This window comes from Fundulus heteroclitus, chromosome 17 (assembly GCF_011125445.2).
Source record: "Fundulus heteroclitus isolate FHET01 chromosome 17, MU-UCD_Fhet_4.1, whole genome shotgun sequence".
NCBI classification, from domain to species: domain Eukaryota; kingdom Metazoa; phylum Chordata; class Actinopteri; order Cyprinodontiformes; family Fundulidae; genus Fundulus; species Fundulus heteroclitus.
In genome coordinates, this window is record NC_046377.1 from 19,842,319 (window position 1) to 19,860,322 (window position 18,004).

Here is an 18,004-nt window from a genome sequence, read left to right on the forward strand (position 1 = left end):
AGCACAGCTGCTGCTAAAAACAATAAAGAAAAGCAATTTTACGTCAACTAATTTATGATTAATTTTGATCCCATTTTTAGATTCACTATTCAGAAGGCGAGCAGATCAAAAGCAGCACCTGTACTTCAAAGAGGTGACAAAACTTGATGTTCAAAAAAATCGCCTTTATTTAATCACATTTGCTCTCGTGTAACGGGATTTTCAACACGCCAGCCGGCGCTGTGAGACAGAAGGCGGTAAAACTCGGTTTCTCCTAATAAAGGAAACAGGCGATTTATTGCATGAACAGTTTCTCATTTTGTTACTGAGAATATAATCTCTGAATCTGGAGCTAGGTTATCTTAAAAAGTAAAAGTTGCACTGTCAAAAGCTTTGTGTGTGGATGTATGCACGGGCCTTTGAAGCATCTGTGCATTTTTCTCCCTCCATTAATCATGAAACTGACTCTACGAGCCCTCTTGGTCATGGCAACATAGGGGGAAACTGTTGTACACCCTAAGAAGATCCATCTCCACTAAAGGTCAGCGGATGAAAATTAGTCGGGTTGTGCTTGCTGTGATGTATGTGTGCTTTAGATATTATTCACCATTCGGACTGTAAAAACAGATCAAAAGTTACATGTCCTGTTTAAAACGCTCTTCTCCGGCAGACTTGGATGAATCTATTTCCAATGCTTGGACATAAACAGCCTCCCACACTTTATTTTTTATTTTTTTTGACAGACTTGTAGGTGCACCAGCAATAAAATAAAATACATCCCCAGCTGACTAATAAAGCTCGTCTCTACAGCCTGTTCCCGTTCTCCAACTCTATTTTAGAACTCCCCTCTCTTGTTTTATGCATCATTTTCCCCCCAAAATAGCTATCAGTTACCCCCTCTTCGATCCCCGCAGCTCATCTTCATCGCTGTCTCACCAGCCGTGCTCCATCCCCCTCTCCTGCCTCTTCAGACTGAGTGTCCTACTTCTGCAGTTACAGAGCAGAAACAATCACAGAAACTCCAAGAAACCCAGACCTGCGAGGGGTGTGAAAATCCTCCTTTAATGTTGAAGGTTTTTTTTGTCTTTTTTTGATTTGACCCAATTTTGTCATGCATTTACAGTATCAAAACCACCTCCTAATGGATAAAATGTTTTTATTTTAACATGCATCTTTTCTTTTAATGATCTTACTACTAGAATAACTTGGTTAGGCATGACAAAGTAATGTTTTTTCATGTTATGAAATGCTAACTAAATAGTTGCATTTATTCAACAAAGGCATACATTTATGCTTATTGGGAAGGTTTATATTAAATCAGTTTTATGGTACAAATTGTGAAGCCTAAATACTGTGATTCTTACTTCAGCCTGCTGTCTGTGTTGTGTGGATAAAATAACTAAAATGTTTAACTAAAGTTAAGCGTCATAAGCTGGTGCACGTTCCTGAAAAACAATAAAATGTACTTTCACAGCCTGTGGGCAACCTAGAAATTCCCAATTTTCATTTTCATTGAATTATAAAAGTAAAATAATTTTTTTTATTTGAACCATTTTTAAACAGCCTTAGTAGCTAAATTAGCTTTAAACTAGCTAGCTAACAGAGGTAGCATGACAGGCTCTGGGTCAATATGCCGATTCATCAGTTTTTCCCCACATTATAAATCCACTTTTTTACCAATTCATCATTTCCATTTTGCACCTGCATATGAAAAATACGTTTTTAAACCATTTCCTACCACTTTGTTTATCCTGGCAGTGTGACATTTTTTATTTGGCCGTAAATGTCATACAAATGATCAAGTCTCAAAGGTCAATGTAATCGTATTGAATTGCTGAAGACTTTGTACGTCACTCAGTTTCCATTTATCCTGGTTCCTAACTCTTTAGATTAAACTAAAATCTGCTGGTAGATAATAGAACCTTATTTCCACTCAAATTCACTGAGCAGACTTTGGAAATTGTATCTGAATCATGAGTTGTTAAAGCGGTACAAACTGTAGGTTTAAATCGTCAGATGATGAACGGTTTCATTTTGAACACAGAAGAGTTTGTTACAGAGCAAACCGATCCACGAAAAAATGGAATGACAAAGGATTACTTTCAGTGTTACCAGATGTTATATCACATTTACTTCGCCCTTATTAAATAAAGATATTCCTATTACTGTTCTCTTTGTATGTAATTTCGAATATAATTTGGCTGCTACTCATATTTAATGTGGGCCATATTGATGCTGTAGGTCTGTGCCTCGTTGTGCCACACAGTAGTGTAAAATATTCATTTGTGAACATATTCCTTGCGTGTTTAAATCCATCAAATGGAGAGGAATACAATAGCCCAGAGACTTGCTCATGCGGCACATTGTTGATGCCGTGGTGTTTTTGGAAACTCATAAACATGCACAATCCACCCTGTATCAACAATCAAGAATATTTTATTGTCACCGCGACGGACACGGGCTGCGGATGCAATCAAACAATAAATACAGGTAGACATAACAGACATGGACATTTTATGGCTGCACTGGCCAAACACACCTCCTGAGAAGCTGAAGTGTTGAAAATATAGTTAACTCGGTAATCCCAGCTATGACTTTGTCTTTATTAATCAAGATTTCCTCCAGGACTTTGGACAAGGCAGTGCATCTGGTTGATGCCATCGTTCCGAAGGTACCGTATTTTCCGGACTATAAGTCGCTCCGGAGTACAAGTCGCACCAGGCATAAAATGCATAATAAAGAAGGAAAAAACATATATAAGTCACACTGGAGTATAAGTCGCATTTTTGGGGGAAATTTACTTGATAATATCCAACATCAAGAACAGACATGTCATCTTGAAAGGCAATTTTAAATAAAAATAGAACGGAGGCAACAACAGGCTGAATAATTGTACGGTTAGCTTACGCTACATGACACAACTGAAAACGTGCCTGGTATGTTAACGTAACATAAAAGCTATTCAGATAACTATAGCATAAAAAAACATGCGAAGAAGTTAACCAAAGCGCCCGTGTCACTCCAAATAACTAAAATCCAGTGAAATGTTCATCCTCAGTGTCATTTTCAAATAACTCCGTTAACTCCGGACGTAGAAGATGCGGCACTTCCGCTTCTACGTCGCTTACGTCTGATTCAACACAGGCCTAGAGCGCCCTCTTGTGGTTTGGTGTGAAAATAACAGGTGTAATGATATACCGGTAAAAATGTGTAATAATTTCACACATAAGTCGCTCCAGAGTATAAATCGCACCCCCGGTCAAACAATGAAAAAAACTTTTCCGACTTATAGTCCGGAAAATATGGTACACGCAGAAATATAAGGAATTCCATAAAGTTAATCCCAGCTAACAAGGGAATAATGTTTGGAAATCCTTCTGTGATTCATTCTTAAGGTTAGTGTAATGTTGGCAAGAATTGAAGCAAATGTTCCGTTTTGATGAAGTTTTCCCATCGTTTGCTTTAAAGGTACGTAGCCACCTTTAAAGCAAATGTGAGAATTTTTTTTTTAAATGTATACGTCAGCAGCTCACTCTGGTTGCATACATCGTTTCTATGAAAGATTATCACGTCCTGCTGGTATATTTGTTGCTGTTCTGTTGTTTTATGCTTTGGCTTTGCTCAATTTGTTAGTGAAGAAAGACCTTCGGAAATTAATTTATCCGTGATGTTCTGATATGAAGCTCTTAAAGTTGCTGTAGATCGGTTTCATTAATAACGATTGGTCTTCGTTCACGCCGAGCTGCCAGGCATTGCAGAGGGTCAGGCTCAGTCGGGCATTATTTAGTAGTGATTTAGTAGTATTAGTAGTAGTTCTGCATTACTGCCTGTAGATGCCGCCACATCTGTTTATATCTGCTCATTGTGCCTGTTGTAGGGTTATATTTAGGCTCCAAAAGGACCATTAAAACACTATCAGGATGGACGCTTGGTGTATATAACCTTATTTGATCATGATGAAACGGTTTTTGGTCTTTTTTTTATCAAGGATATAACATGGATATGTACCTTTTAAGGAAAAAGGAGCAAACCTTATTTTTTTCTAACAGCTAAACCTTGCTGCAAAGGTCAGCTGATGCTTGATGAGCTTTGTCTGGCACCGATGGCAGAACAAGGGTCCAGCCCAAACACAACATACAGTTCAACCCGCCCCCCTTAATAAAAACCTGCCCAAATCTGTTGGAACCCATGTTAAAATTGTAGAAACTACACCCATGATTAGCCCACCACTGCATTAAAACACTAAAACAGGACTTTAAAAAAAGAAAATACATATTAAATTAGGTACACTAATGTGGGTTCTCTCTCTCTCTCTCACCCACACACCCACACACACACACAGAAAGTTTAGATGAATGTAACATTTCTACGGAAGAGGATTAGGGCCTTTAAAAAAAACAAGGAAGTATTAAATTCTGACTTTAAACTCATAATTCTGAAAAAAGTCATAATTCTGAAAAAAAGTCAGAATTCTGACTTTTTTCTCAGAATTCTGAGAAAAAGGACAGAATTGAATACCTTTTTTTTGTTTGTTTGAATGGCCTTAATCCTCTTCCGTACATTTCTCTTTCAACTAAAGTCACTAAAATGTTGTCATTGATCAGCTAAAACTGAATCAGAAGCAGTGATTTAGTCACACACAATACATAGAAACAATAAAGCGATCCTGTCTTTGTGTAATAAATCAATATCCTTCTTAGACTGAGGAATTATGACCTATGTGTTTTTTATACCATATCATTACACTGTAAATAAATAAAAGTTTCTTGAAATTAGTGAATTTGTCCTTGATTGGAGCGGGCAAGTTCAAAAGATCTGCCAATGGAATAAGATTACTCCACTTAGGAACTTCTCATCTCAATCATCTTATTCTAAGTGCAGTATATCCAATTATCTTTCTTTAGGGGTCAAAATACTCATTTAACTGGCACATAGTCTTATTTACCTGCTCAATTTAAGGACAAATGCACTCATTTCAAGAAAACTTTACTTTTAATTCCCTTTTTGCTGTGTACTAATCAAGAGGTTCTGCTCTGATTTCTGTGTTGTGTTGTTTACAACCAGCTCTGGAGTCAACCTCTGGTACAGGGGACAATCCACGACTTCAGCTTCGCATTGGCCAACTATTCCTTTCTGTATATGTTTCTTTTTTTTTTGTTGATGTTGTTTTCTCACTTTGGCATGAACACTGTCTCTCAACATCAAGTCAAAGCTCAACAGTAACGGCCTTCAGGCCAACACCTCAGCGTCGCTTAGTTGAACTCTTAACCCCATTAACGATTGACACTGACCAATATCGTTTCACAGTGACACTTGATTAGCTAATAACTAATAACCATCATCAATCAGCGCAATACACAGAATATTACTGTATAAGGCTTTCCTGCCACACAATGACAACTATTTGAATCCAATTTTACAAAGAGCTCCTGGAGAGCAACACCCTGATGCAGCAAAACTCTGCAAATTCACCATCCTTGATCCAAATATTAACCATTGAAACAAAACATGCTTCATTTTTTTCATGCTTAGCACCCCCCCTTTAACCCCTAGCCCCCCTGCATGGCAAGACAGGGAACGGTGTGATCACATCTTGTACCGACAGTGCCAACAGACGTCGCTCTCCCTCTCTTTCGGCAGATTAAACTATTTCTGGGACATGTGTCGCGGTAACAAAGCACAACAAAATCAATTGCAAATACCTGAAGGGCAACTGTTGAACGTCTGGAAATGCGAAAGCCTGCTGAGAGTTTTTGAGACGGCCCCTTCCTCTCAGGAGGAGACCCGCAGCTTGTGTTCACACACTTCTGTGAACGACATTAGATGGAAATGAGCGTGTCGTGTCGGGTCATGAAAGGGCTGAGCAGTGAGAGACGACTCGGCTGGGAAAGCGGGCTTTGGCTGCGCAGAAATGAGGTTTCTGAGGTTTGGGATTCACGAAAATCTGAAAGGAACTTTATTTATGGACCTGCAGAGATTTCCTGTTTCTCTGTCTTTCGGTATCTGGCAACATCTCAGCTCCTTTAGGATAATTTTATCCATTTTATAAATTTAATAAGCTTGAAAAGGGTCATATGAACATCTACACTGCAAAAACTGAACTCAAAATAAGTGAAATGTTCTTAAAATTTGTGTATTTTTCCTTGATTTGAGCAGGTAAATAAGATGATCTGCCAATAGAATAAGATTTTTAGCACTTAAAATAGGAACAATTCATCTCCATCATCTTATTTCAAGTGCAGTATATCTAAATCATCTCATTTTAGGGGTCAAAATACTCATTCCACTGGCATATAATCTTATTTACCTGCTCAGATCTGGGACAAAAACACAAATTTTAAGAACATTTTACTTATTTTTAGATCCGTTTTTGCAGTGTAAAATCCAACCTTTTCCTCAAAGGTTACTGCTTTTTTTTTTTCCTCGTGCACAAAAAACAAGTTCCCTGTTCATGCATGAAGTTCCACCAAATTCTCCCTGATTTGTGATCAGCTCCAAGCTGAACTAGTAAAAGACATGAGAACCAATCCATCAAGAAGTTCGGCCCGAACTATTGTGATTTTTTTTTTTTTTTGTGAAGTCCCATCAAAGGTTTGTTTTTCCTCCTTGCCTCCTTGTGCTCAACGTGACTTTTCTCTTTAAGAGCCGACGGACCCATAAGGTCGTCCTCATTTGAATCCCGCTTTGTTTCTCGGTCTCGCCGACCGTTTTCTCTCCGGCGATCGTGCCTCGATCGTCGGGCCGTGAGCTGTTTCTTTGAACCCCGCAGAGAAATCAATACGACTTTTTTAAACACAAGTTAAAAGGTTATGCAGCGTGTTTGGTGCTGCTCTGAACTTTCATCCCCAGTCAGAGAAATCTCTCTTTAAGTTTTATAAATATAGGTTTTTATGTTGTCAACACTGAATATAATCCTTGACTTGATGATCATACGTAAGCTGCACTCCTCACCTTTAACAACGACCTCGTTTTAACTCATTTAAGCCTTAGCGTCTTAAAGGAATCATCATCTGGGCTTTGACTAGGCCCATTTCTTCCTTCTCACCCAGTACTTGGTAGAGTACTGGGTGAGAGTCGGCTATTTTTGTGACAAACTTGTCTGTTCCTGTGATGAGATTTTCAGGATTTTGGAGGCTTTTTATAGGGGACTCGCTCGGACGCCCAAACCTGGCGATTGTTGGAAGTCGTCAAAAAAATCTTTTGACGTCTCTTTAAATCCCTTACTGGACTCATAAGCTTCACCGGCCGTCTTCCTGAAGTCCCCAGACATCTCTTTGGACCTCACCCTCTCACTTGAGAGCACAATAAACTAAAAGTCTGAGGTTTAAACAATGAAAACAGCTTTTAAAATGATGAGTAAATCTGTTCTTACCTGTTGCATCGGATCTGATTCACCTGTGTGTGATTTTAGCTATTTAAAGACAGAATAAATGTGGTGTTCTAATTTATTCCTCATCAGAAATCACATTTTTTTTCTGTTGAAAAAGCAGAAATATAAAGTTCTTAAGTCCAACACTGCAAAAAGGGAACTAAAAGTATGTAAAGAAAAATTTTATTAGTTTATTTTTCATTGATTTGAGCAGCTGAATGACCCTATTTGCCAATGGAATGAGTGTATTTACCTTTAAAATAAGATAGTTAGATATCCTGCACTTGAAATAAGATGGTGGAGATGAGTTGTTCCTATTTTAAGTGCAAACATCTTATTCCATTGGCAGATAGTCTTATTACCTCCTCAAATCAAGGAAAAATACACTGATTTCAAGACAATTTCACTTACTTTTAGTTTCCTTTTTGCTATGAAAATGTTTTTTTTTTTAATATTTTGTAGCTCCTGTTGCTCCATAATTAAGAAAATTCATCCTTTTTCAATAGACAGGAGTTAAATCTTGATACATTGCTTTTTTTTTAAAGCAGGCATCACATCAGTGCGGATGCCTGGACTCCAGCTCATACCTTAACGTCTCTGCCGATGCTTCCCGTCTCCCTGCATTTTCTTTCTGGTCACAAACTGAGACGCGCGGCTAAAGCGAGGTCACCGCACCATCATTTGTTTTCTGCCAGCACGCTCTGCTATTGATTCTGACACAAACGCTCAAGGCAAATGTCGGCCACGTTTACCCTGATTAATTAAAAAGTCCCTCACGTCACGCTGCCTCTAGGTGCGTGCTCTTTCTGCCCGTACCAGCAGGAAAAAAAAAAAAACAGAAATCGTTTGCATTCGACTCAGTTTACAGTGAGAGAAAATGTCTCAACTTCCCCGTCACATTTAGCGCTGCCGCTCAGAGGGTTTAGTTTTTTTTTGGGTTTTTTTTTTGCTGCACTTTAACAATGAATCCATAAATATGGGATGAATTATTTCATCGAGCAATTGACCCGGCTGTTTTGGACTGGTGGAGATTTATTTCGCAAATCAGCGACACTTTCCAGAAATCCCGGCATTTTGCCTTTTAATTAGAAAATAAGCAGGTAGTGCTGAGCGCCTGCCCTTAATAAGGATTGGCTTTATTGTTCCCAGCCGCCCAGACCTGCACGGCGCCTCCACTGTGGAGCGCAAAACACTATATTTAGCAAAGTGTCGGAGACGGCGATGAGCCTGCATGAGGCGTTCTTTTGTGTGGGAACATTTAATTGTCTGCTAGGTTTTTTTTTTTCTCCACGCTGCAGTGAGCAAATAAAAGCTCCGGAAGCCGTAAAAAAGGCAAACACTTTAGCCGACTTTCGCGCAGATAAGACATCATCAGTGGTCCTTGTTTATCTGCGTTTACGGCGGGGAACGTGTGCACGGACACAACTGTCACTACAGCTGACGTCTTGCTATCAACTCCAGGGAGGCTGCAGATAATTGAGCGTTAACTCCTTTTTGTAATTAAAATCTGACTTCTCTCGGATGGTTTGCATCATAGCTTTACCAAAACTGCAAATTACATAGATTTATTTTCTCTCCCCTGTTAATTACTTTGTATAATTCGTGTCTTTGTTTCTCTCGTTACATTGAAATCTGCCCACATTACATCTTCCTTGATTATCTCGTCTTGTGTTCCACCTTTTTTTTAAGCTTAGTTCTGCTGCTTCCTGTGGTATTTTTGATTCCTCTGTTTTTGTATTTCCTTTCTACGTGTATGCTATAATTTTTGTTTATTAGGTTGAGAGGGGAAAAACAGCATATTTGTCTTCTCCTGTGTGCAACCTTTCTGATAATTAGAGTTTTGTAAATTGGATATTTTCAGATAACCTTCAGGGCTGCTTTTGATTTTCCATCTTTAACAGAAAAAAAAAACCATCTTGGACTTTTGTGAAAAACTACCTCTTGAAAGCCCTTGAATCAAAAAAAAAAAAAAAGTTTAATTAAATGGATGCACAAACAAATACGTTGAATAACACACTCTACTGTTGAGCACAGGGTATAATTCAGTGTAAGGGTTAAGTTATGTAAAAATATGCAACTCAAAACAAAACCAATTAAGCTCTCAAGCCCACGGTCCTGCTGAGACTTGCTGTCTTTGATCATTCTCTAATACGTAACGTAGGTTGTAGAGACCTCTCAGTAATAAGCTCCACACACACAAAATCACAGGATTTCTGATAAACAAGGAATATTTACTACCAGCCTAAAACAAGCACCATCCGACAACTGCGGATTATTGCACAGAACAACCAAATCGAAAGGCGTACAGATCCATGGTTGGTCAAGAAGCGGCAAATCTAAGGTTGAAGGTTCAACTTTTAAACATCGCTGGATTTTATCTGTAAGTGGAAACAACTTTCAGCAGGATCTACCCCATCAAGCGGGAAGCACCGGCAGTCTTATCAGGGTAAATTAAGAGAGTGGGGCGTCTGTTCTTGTCTTTACCGTCTCAAACTTCAGGACCTTGAAGACGCTCTCGTCTTCAGGAAAGTGCGTTTATTGATGGTATCTGCCGCTGTTTGTCTTTTCTGTCTGAATCCACAACCCCGGACGGAAAGTTTCTGCCTCCTACACCAGGATTATAGATTTGTGATTTACTACATGTCACTGTGCTGTTAAAATAAAAAGCATATTTCTTTAACGGTCTGTAAATTAAGCTCTTAAATTTTTAGACTTAGACAACTTTATTTGTCATTTGGTATGCACAAAGTGCGTACAGAACGAAATTTCGTTTGTTCAGCTTTCGTAAATCGCAGTAGGAGTTAAATTACAGTTTTAGGTGCGGCAGAGATTTAGAAGTAAACAGTAGATTTTAAATATACAGTATACAAACAGTTGAAATGTAACAAAAAGAGACATTATTTATATACAGATTGGATTGTGCAAGGGCATTTGTGCAAGAATGCATTTGTTTGTGCAATTTTAAGACTAGGAGTCCAATAGCATTTTTAATGCTATATGAGCTGCAATGATGCTAAAATGTGCAAAAAATGTGAAAAAAAATTTGCAAAAAATGCAAATGTTGTGCAGAGTTTGTGGGTTGTAGTTTGGCAGTTGAACAGCAGTTTAACAGTTTAACTGTCTTTAAATTATGTTTTCTGCTCTCTTTTTTTTTTTACCAGAGTAAAATATATATACTATATAAAATTGGAAATATTTTAACCCCTTATTGAATCAATGTTTTTGTAATTATATAAAAAGAAACATGTTTTTTTCTGCTGTCCAATATATGCTAAATTATGTAGTTATTGTTAGTTTGACTGTCACACATAGTCAAAAATTAATATTGTTATGATGCAAAATTGCTGTTTTAGGCACAACAGTATTTAAATTAATTTTATCTGATCAGGTATGTAATTGTTTTGGAATTGAAATCATGATTAAAGATCACTTTTTCCACATCACTATTTTGTTGAAGTAATCGCGAAACAAAAAAGATGTGGATAAAACATGGCTGTAATCAATAAATCAAAAATAAGAATCAGAATAAGACTAAAGTAGGAGTAAAATTCACAAAAATACCTCCAAGTCCAATTAGCATATAATAAAATATACGTTAAATAGAAACATTTAGCTAAAACATAAATAATTCACATTCCGGCCGCTAGGTGGCAGCAACGTGCTTACAACTTAATCCTTTCTATGTAAAAAAGACAAACAAAAAAACGCTTTAGCCAGTTTGATGTGTATTTGGGATCGTTGTCCTGTTAGACCGACCCAACTTTGTCCAAATGTCAACCAACTAGTTGTTGATATGAGACTTTCCGGATGTAAAAGTAACATAATGGCGCTGGTGTTACAGCAGTTTCTAGTCCGATGCCAGCTTGAGTTTAATGATTTCTTGGTTGTTCTTGAACATTCTTACCAATTTTCTTCCTTCTAATATGACATTTTTGGCCTGATGTTTGAAACTGGGACACAAACGCGTGTTCAAACTGGAAAACGTTCACAAACACACATCAACACTTGTTTTGGATTGGATTAAGGGAGCTAACAAGCTTTTCGGCATGCCTTCATCCTCCAACATTATTGGAAATGACTGTATTTCAAAACCAGGTTCATAATAGGAAACTTACCTCTACCATTTCTGCCAAGACCCTGGGTCAAACATCCATCTAGATTTATGGCAGAAAGTTGTGAAGCAGCGTAGCTTTCGTGCGATCAGATGTCTGGGAAACTTTTTGTTGTTCTTGTTCATTTGATGGAAATCCTCAAAAAGTTTAAAACTTCTTGCAGGGAGAACAAACTGATTTCAAACCAGAAACAAAACAGACTAAACCCAAAAATTAAAACATTACGCAAAACCTCAGCTTTCAGAGCAAAATATGATTCCATAGAGGAGGCAAATATTGTATTTATCTCAATAGAGCCTCAATTTAAATGAAAAAATCTCCACCTAGCCTTGTCTATTCCTTAGGCTCCTTGGATCAATTAACCAGAAATGTTACTTTCTGGTCTTGTAATGAAGGTGGGTCAAGCAGAGACCACCCCAGCACACGCATATAAAATAGGTGGCTACTTTTTTTTTTTAGCGTGGTGTAATGGTAATTTTAGTGTATAAATTTGAGCCTGTGAAGAAAATCCACAATAATTTATAAACTCCATTTTTTTTTCCTATAATCAATAAACCATGTATACAGTTCTGTAGAAGTTATTACTCTCTATGCCCATGAGCGTATGCAAAATGTTATTTTTGCATACGCATTTAGTTTGAAGAAAGTTCAATGTTTAGCAGTGTTGTAGTCAAGTCACTATGCCTCGAGTCCGAGTCCAGGTTCGAGTCTCCAGTGTTCAAGTCCGAGTCAAGTCCAAGTCATTAAAAAAAAATCCGAGTCAAGTCCGAGTCGAGTCACTTATTGATCCAAGTTTGTTGTAGGAACATGCCGTGACGTGTGATGTATGACATGAAGCAGTAACATTCCATTGCACTAATAATTTAGATATTAAAATCATACACCAAATAATATTCTAATGAGATATTAAAATAATAGCCTAATGATATAAAAAAATGTCGAGTCTTTTTGTCAATTTCCGAGTCAGAATGATCTGAATGTGGGAGTCCGAGTCCAAGTTCGAGTCATCAGTGCTCAAGTCCAAGTCAAGTCACGAGTCTCTAAATTTAGCTAATGACTCGGACTCGAGTACTACAACACTGATGTTTAGGCCCAAAAGAATCTGATTCTACATGTTTCTAACTTTTTCCCCCTTTTTTTAGGGGACGTCATCGTCTACATCAACGATGTCTGCGTTCTCGGCACGACCCACGCCGACGTGGTCAAGCTCTTTCAGTCGGTTCCCATCGGGCAAAGCGTGACGCTCGTGTTGTGCCGCGGCTACCCTTTACCATACGACCCGGAGGACGCCGCCAACACCAACAACACCACCACCACCATCATCTCCCCGCTGGGCATCATGGAGCAGCGGCCCATCATGGTGAACGGCAGGACGGGCTACGACAACTACCTGGACTACCTGACCCGTACGGCGCGCTACGTCACCGACGCCGGTCACGACCACAACAACTCCCAGCAGCCGCCGCTTCTCGCCGCCCATCCGGGCGACACCCACCTGGACGGCTCGCTCCAGGCCACCACGGGCGCCACGCCCCCGGACAGCGTGTCCATGGCGTCGTCGGGCGCCACCCAGGGGGAGCTGCTGTCCGTGACGATGGTGAAGGGGGCGGACGGCTTCGGCTTCACCATCGCCGACAGCCTCACGGGCCAGCGCGTCAAGCAGGTCCTGGAGCCTCAGGGCTGCCCGGGTCTGTGCGAGGGCGACCTGATCCTGGAGATCAACAAGCAGCCCGTGGCGGGATTCAACCACACGCAGGTGGTGGAGCTGCTCAAGGAGTGTGCCGTGGGAGCGGAGGCCAGCCTGGTGGTTCAGAGAGGGGGCTCAGGTAAGAGCGGACTCTGAGTAATTTTAGATATGTGGTTCTGTGTGTCTCAGTGCGGCGAACACCGTGATTCAGCCCCGCAATAACCAGCAGTGACTGGCTGACGGACAGCCGCTCTGGAGAGCTCTTTAAATCCTCTTTACTTTCATGTTCCTGACTCCAGCTTCCCTTCTCTGAGCTTAAGTAGATGTCCTTCTTCTCTCTGGTCCTTTCAGTCAACAAACATGGTTTTATTGAAGAGGGGGGGTTGTCTGTCTTTCGGCTTCCGGGTCCGTTTCTTGTGGATGATGAATGCCTTGAAGTTTAATCCAAATGGCCTCCAAGTGCTTTCACCCGTATTTGTTGTGCTCCTGCAATCAAATCAAGGCGCTACGCTTCGTCTTGTGCACCACAGCGGGGTGCTGCTTGCAGAATCTGTCGCTAGCTGTTTGTTTTTTTTACTTTTCGTGCGTTCGTTACGGTGGAAGACCTCGTGAATTGTGTGCGTTTGTCCTCAAAGCCGGAAACTGTCGGACAGCTTTAACGTCCGGGACGGTAGGTGAGAACGACCAGACAAAGAGGACGACATTTCCTCACTCTGTGTAGACTCAGCAGGATTTTTGTGAATCAAGACATAGGACCACGACAGATGATTTCAGAGGTTTATCCATCTTTAAAGCGACACATAAATCAACTGGAAGGCAAACAAATCTGCGAGAGGGAAAATGAAAACACAGACAAAAGCTCAAATAACCTGGTTGAGGTGTCCTGACCCCCAATATTCATAAATTTATGAAACGGCTTTTTATTCATGCTCAGCATTCAGGATTATTGAGTTCAAACCAGCCATCATTAGTAAATGCGATCATTTATTTTCCTCTTAGAAGGATTTCCCAGAAATTTGCTCATTTGGATTCGTTAGTTTCAGTCGTATGTTGCAAAGTATCATTATTAAAGGTATCCATCAGGAATAGGGTTCAAAAAATTCCTCAGCATCATGTTTAGACCATAACACAGTGAAGGCAGGCGTCAATATATGGAGAAAACATTTGGATAAAAATGACATTTCTTCAAACACGATGTAGAGAAAACAGATTTAGTCAAGAATGTTCCACAGAAGCAGAAGCTGTGCACCACGTGTGACTAAAACCTCACATATTTTCCTATTTATCTAGAAAGAATAGTAATTTTGAGGGAAAAATAAACATTTTCCAACGAAAACTTCCAGATCAACTCTCAAGACTTTACAGGATTCTTATCTGAAGAAAGCAATGTTGAATATCTGGCAGCAGCACAGTGATCTGAGGGTTGTTTGTCTTACATTTAACAGTTTTTTTGTTTTCTTTTGCTAAAGTGGATCAAATTACAATGATTTCAAACACTATGATCGACATTGCATCGTGAACACCTTAAATCAGCTGAGGTAGTGGAGGCGTCATGCTGTGGGCTCAGTTTTCTCCTGATAGGCTTTTGTTGTGGTTTTGATAAAATTTGATGAAATACTCTGAAATGGACTTTTGGCACAAAAACAAAACACATACAAATATATATCCACAATGTAACACAAGGTTGTGGTCGCATCATGATCTGGGCTTTTTTTTTTCCTCTGCTAAGCTGAGTTTTTTGTCGAGGTGCATGAAATTATTCCCACTTCCTAAAACAAATTAGTTTTCACACAAACTGGTTTTCAGAGAAAGAGCTCACATTCAAATCAACAAAAAGAATGACTTGTTTTGGCAGGGGAACAGAATAAAATTGAAATTACAGCACTAGATGAGGCAGAAAGTCTGTGGGGTCACCCACGGACAGCTGTGGAGCAGAAACGTCTTCACGTTCTGACCGATGAGGAGAACTTCGTTCCAGGCGGAGCGGATCGATAAAAATGAGATGTGACATTCTGACAGCCTGCTACCAAAAGACCGAAAACTGAAATTATATCAAAATGTCCTGCAGCAATTTTACACTCAGCTCACTGGAGCTGTTTTTTTTACATTTTCGACTGTCGGATTTATTTATTGTATAGCTGACTGGGGTGGTTTAATTGTTGCATTAAAGTTGGAATGCATATTATTTATCAAGGTCTCGCATGTTAAAAGGTATTTTTAACATCCTGCGCTTACACATTAATTTGTGCTGTGATCTGCATAAACACTGGAGATGACTCCTTTTGTTTTTATGATCCGGGGTTAAACTGTATATTTAGATTATATCTTCAGAATGATGGTGTAAATATTAGATCCCTGGTTCCTTTTGTTTCCCCCTGATCTTGATTCAACTTGGCGTCCTCTAAGTGGCGATGCATGAACTTTGCAGCGGGGTCTGGAAGCAGAGCAGTCCCGCCTTTTGCTTTCGTGTGCATTTGTTGTGTAATGTCACATAAGAGTCATGATGCCAGCTGCCTGAGAGCCACAGACACCGCTGAGACTCTGCAGCAAAGGTCAGCGTTGCCATCTGAATATATTTACCGCTGTTTATTTCTTTATTAGGCCTCCCGTGTCTCTGTTTGTGAGCGGGGGAGCCAGCAAATCCAAACAAAGTTCGTTTTTCAGGTCTTACAGGGAGTTTTCCTTCGTGCCTGGGCTCAGGTGTGAAGAGGCGGCGTTGGATGTTACAGTAAAGTAGTTTGGTTTCGGTGAAAAGATTTCTTATTGCTTATTTTAGGGAAGTGACTCTGGATATGAGAGATGGACGCGTTTGCGTATGATGCTACATAACCGGCATTTAGGAGTTACAGAAGAGTTTAAAGCTCTGATCAAATCTATAGACTACAAGACTCGCCTTGGAAAAGTATTCATACGTCTCAAACATCTCCACAATTTGCCATTATACAACCATGAACTTAATTTTTTGGGGGGTTTTCTTTTTTAGAGTCACTAATCTGAGAAGTACCCGGCATGAACATGATTTTATCTAAGCCATGGGAGTGCAAACGTTTCAGCTTGAGGGCTGACATTATCAAGTTAGAAATACCCAAAACATTAGTAAAAGTTATGTATTGTGGTTTCTTTTTTTTTTTTCTTTTTTTACCTACTCTACAAAATACTATAATTCAAATTAAACAAATTAGTCAGATTTTCTGTAGAAAAGAGACGTGTAAATCACTGTAGATCCAAAGTTTAAAACAGGTTTGCTCATTTGCTTTATTAAAAGATATTAAAACTAACAGCATTCTTTTTGGTCTAGTGACTCTACTGATCCAAGAATAGGACTTGGATCAGTATTCCTTTTGAAAAGACTTGCTGAATTTGGTTCATTTTAATAAATTAATTCAAGACAGATTTTGGCACACCAAGGTCTGCGTTTGTGTTAAAAGATCTTGGCAAGATGTAGTTCCATTTACTATGAAATTAAAGAAAATAAGAAGTCTGGTTATTAAAAGATGAATACCTTTGGTTGTACCTAACGTTTTTAACCTGTCTTTAATCATTTTTACCTAATTAAAAATAAAAAGTTTCAATCTGCATCAGCCATTATGCTGGTCTTTAATGAAATGCTGTCCAAGGGCCACAAATGGCCCCCGGGCCGCACTTTGGACACGCCTGATCTAAGCCCAGATGTTTAAGCTTGTTCTGCTGGGAGTTGAACCATCACCCGATCTCAGATTCCTGGTTCCTCAGTTTTTCTTTCAGGGCTGCCCTGATTTTATTTCCATCTACCCGGACCAGCTTCCCTTACCCACTCCAAAACTAAAAAAAATTGTAATGCCATGTTTCACGATAAGAAAAGCATTTTAAGGGTGACCACAGCACCTTCCTGCACCTTTCGTCTTATCGCTCTTTAAGGCCAGATGTTTGGAGTCCACAACTAACCGTTATCATGTCAACAGATGCTTCCACCTGAGCTGTGTATCTCTGCAGCTCCTCCAAGGGTTACCATGGCGCTCTAAGCTGCTTCATGATGCCGTTTGTTCACTAGAAAAAAAAAACCTGAGGCCGTCAGAGACCTGCTTAATTTATACTGATGTTAAACGGCACGCAGGCGGAGTGTATTTTCTCGTTAAATGACATCAGAAGGGTTGCGTTAGATTAAACCGAGAGCCGTCAAAGCAAAGGGGGATTTTATCAGTACCACACTGCAAAAACTAAACTAAAACTGAGTCAAATTTTCTTGAAATTAGTGTATCTGTCCTTGATTTGAGCACGTAATTAAGATGGTTTGCCAATGGAATAAGATTTTTGCACTTAAAATAGGAACAACTCATATAATTTCAGCACCTGAAATAAGATCATAGACCCCTAAACTAATATTCTTAGTTTAGGGGTGAAAATACTCACTCCATTGTCAGATAATCTTATTTACCTGCTCAAATCAAGGACAAATACACCAATTTCAAGAAAATTTTAATTAGTTGTAGTTCCGTTTTTGCAGTGCAGAAACTTTAGAACCATGTAGCATTTTCCTTCCGCGTCAGTTTTTTCACCACTTTGTGTCATTCGTTGGAAAAAGTTGCTTAATTTTCTACCTTTTTTTCCCCCTTCGTAATACATCTGGAAATGCCCAATGTAGCTGACCTACCCGGCTTCTAGCTGATATGGTGCACAGAACCGCTATCGCTCATAAATATCCGGCTGCGTTCTGCAAATATCTCAACCCCCAAATTCAGGAACCAAGGGAAACACATCTCTAAACACTTCAACCAGTAGTTTAACGTCCAGAAATAAAGACAAAAGCTGCCAGTCAGTTCAACCTGGTTGCCGTCAGATGCCTCAGATCACGTTTATGAAACTTGCCCATCCCTTAAA

At 39.5% G+C, this 18,004-nt stretch overlaps 1 protein-coding gene across 4 annotated transcripts in view; it reads left to right on the forward strand.

Annotated features, from left to right (window-relative positions):
• magi2a (membrane associated guanylate kinase, WW and PDZ domain containing 2a) overlaps nucleotides 1-18,004 on the forward strand; it is a 311,230-nt gene that overhangs the window by 231,147 nt on the left and 62,079 nt on the right. For all 4 annotated transcript variants that reach the window (XM_036149357.1, XM_036149356.1, XM_036149359.1 and 1 more), the window contains one exon: nucleotides 12,603-13,286. In XM_036149357.1, the coding sequence (XP_036005250.1) occupies nucleotides 12,603-13,286 (684 nt within the window). The remainder of the gene's footprint in view (nucleotides 1-12,602; nucleotides 13,287-18,004) is intronic.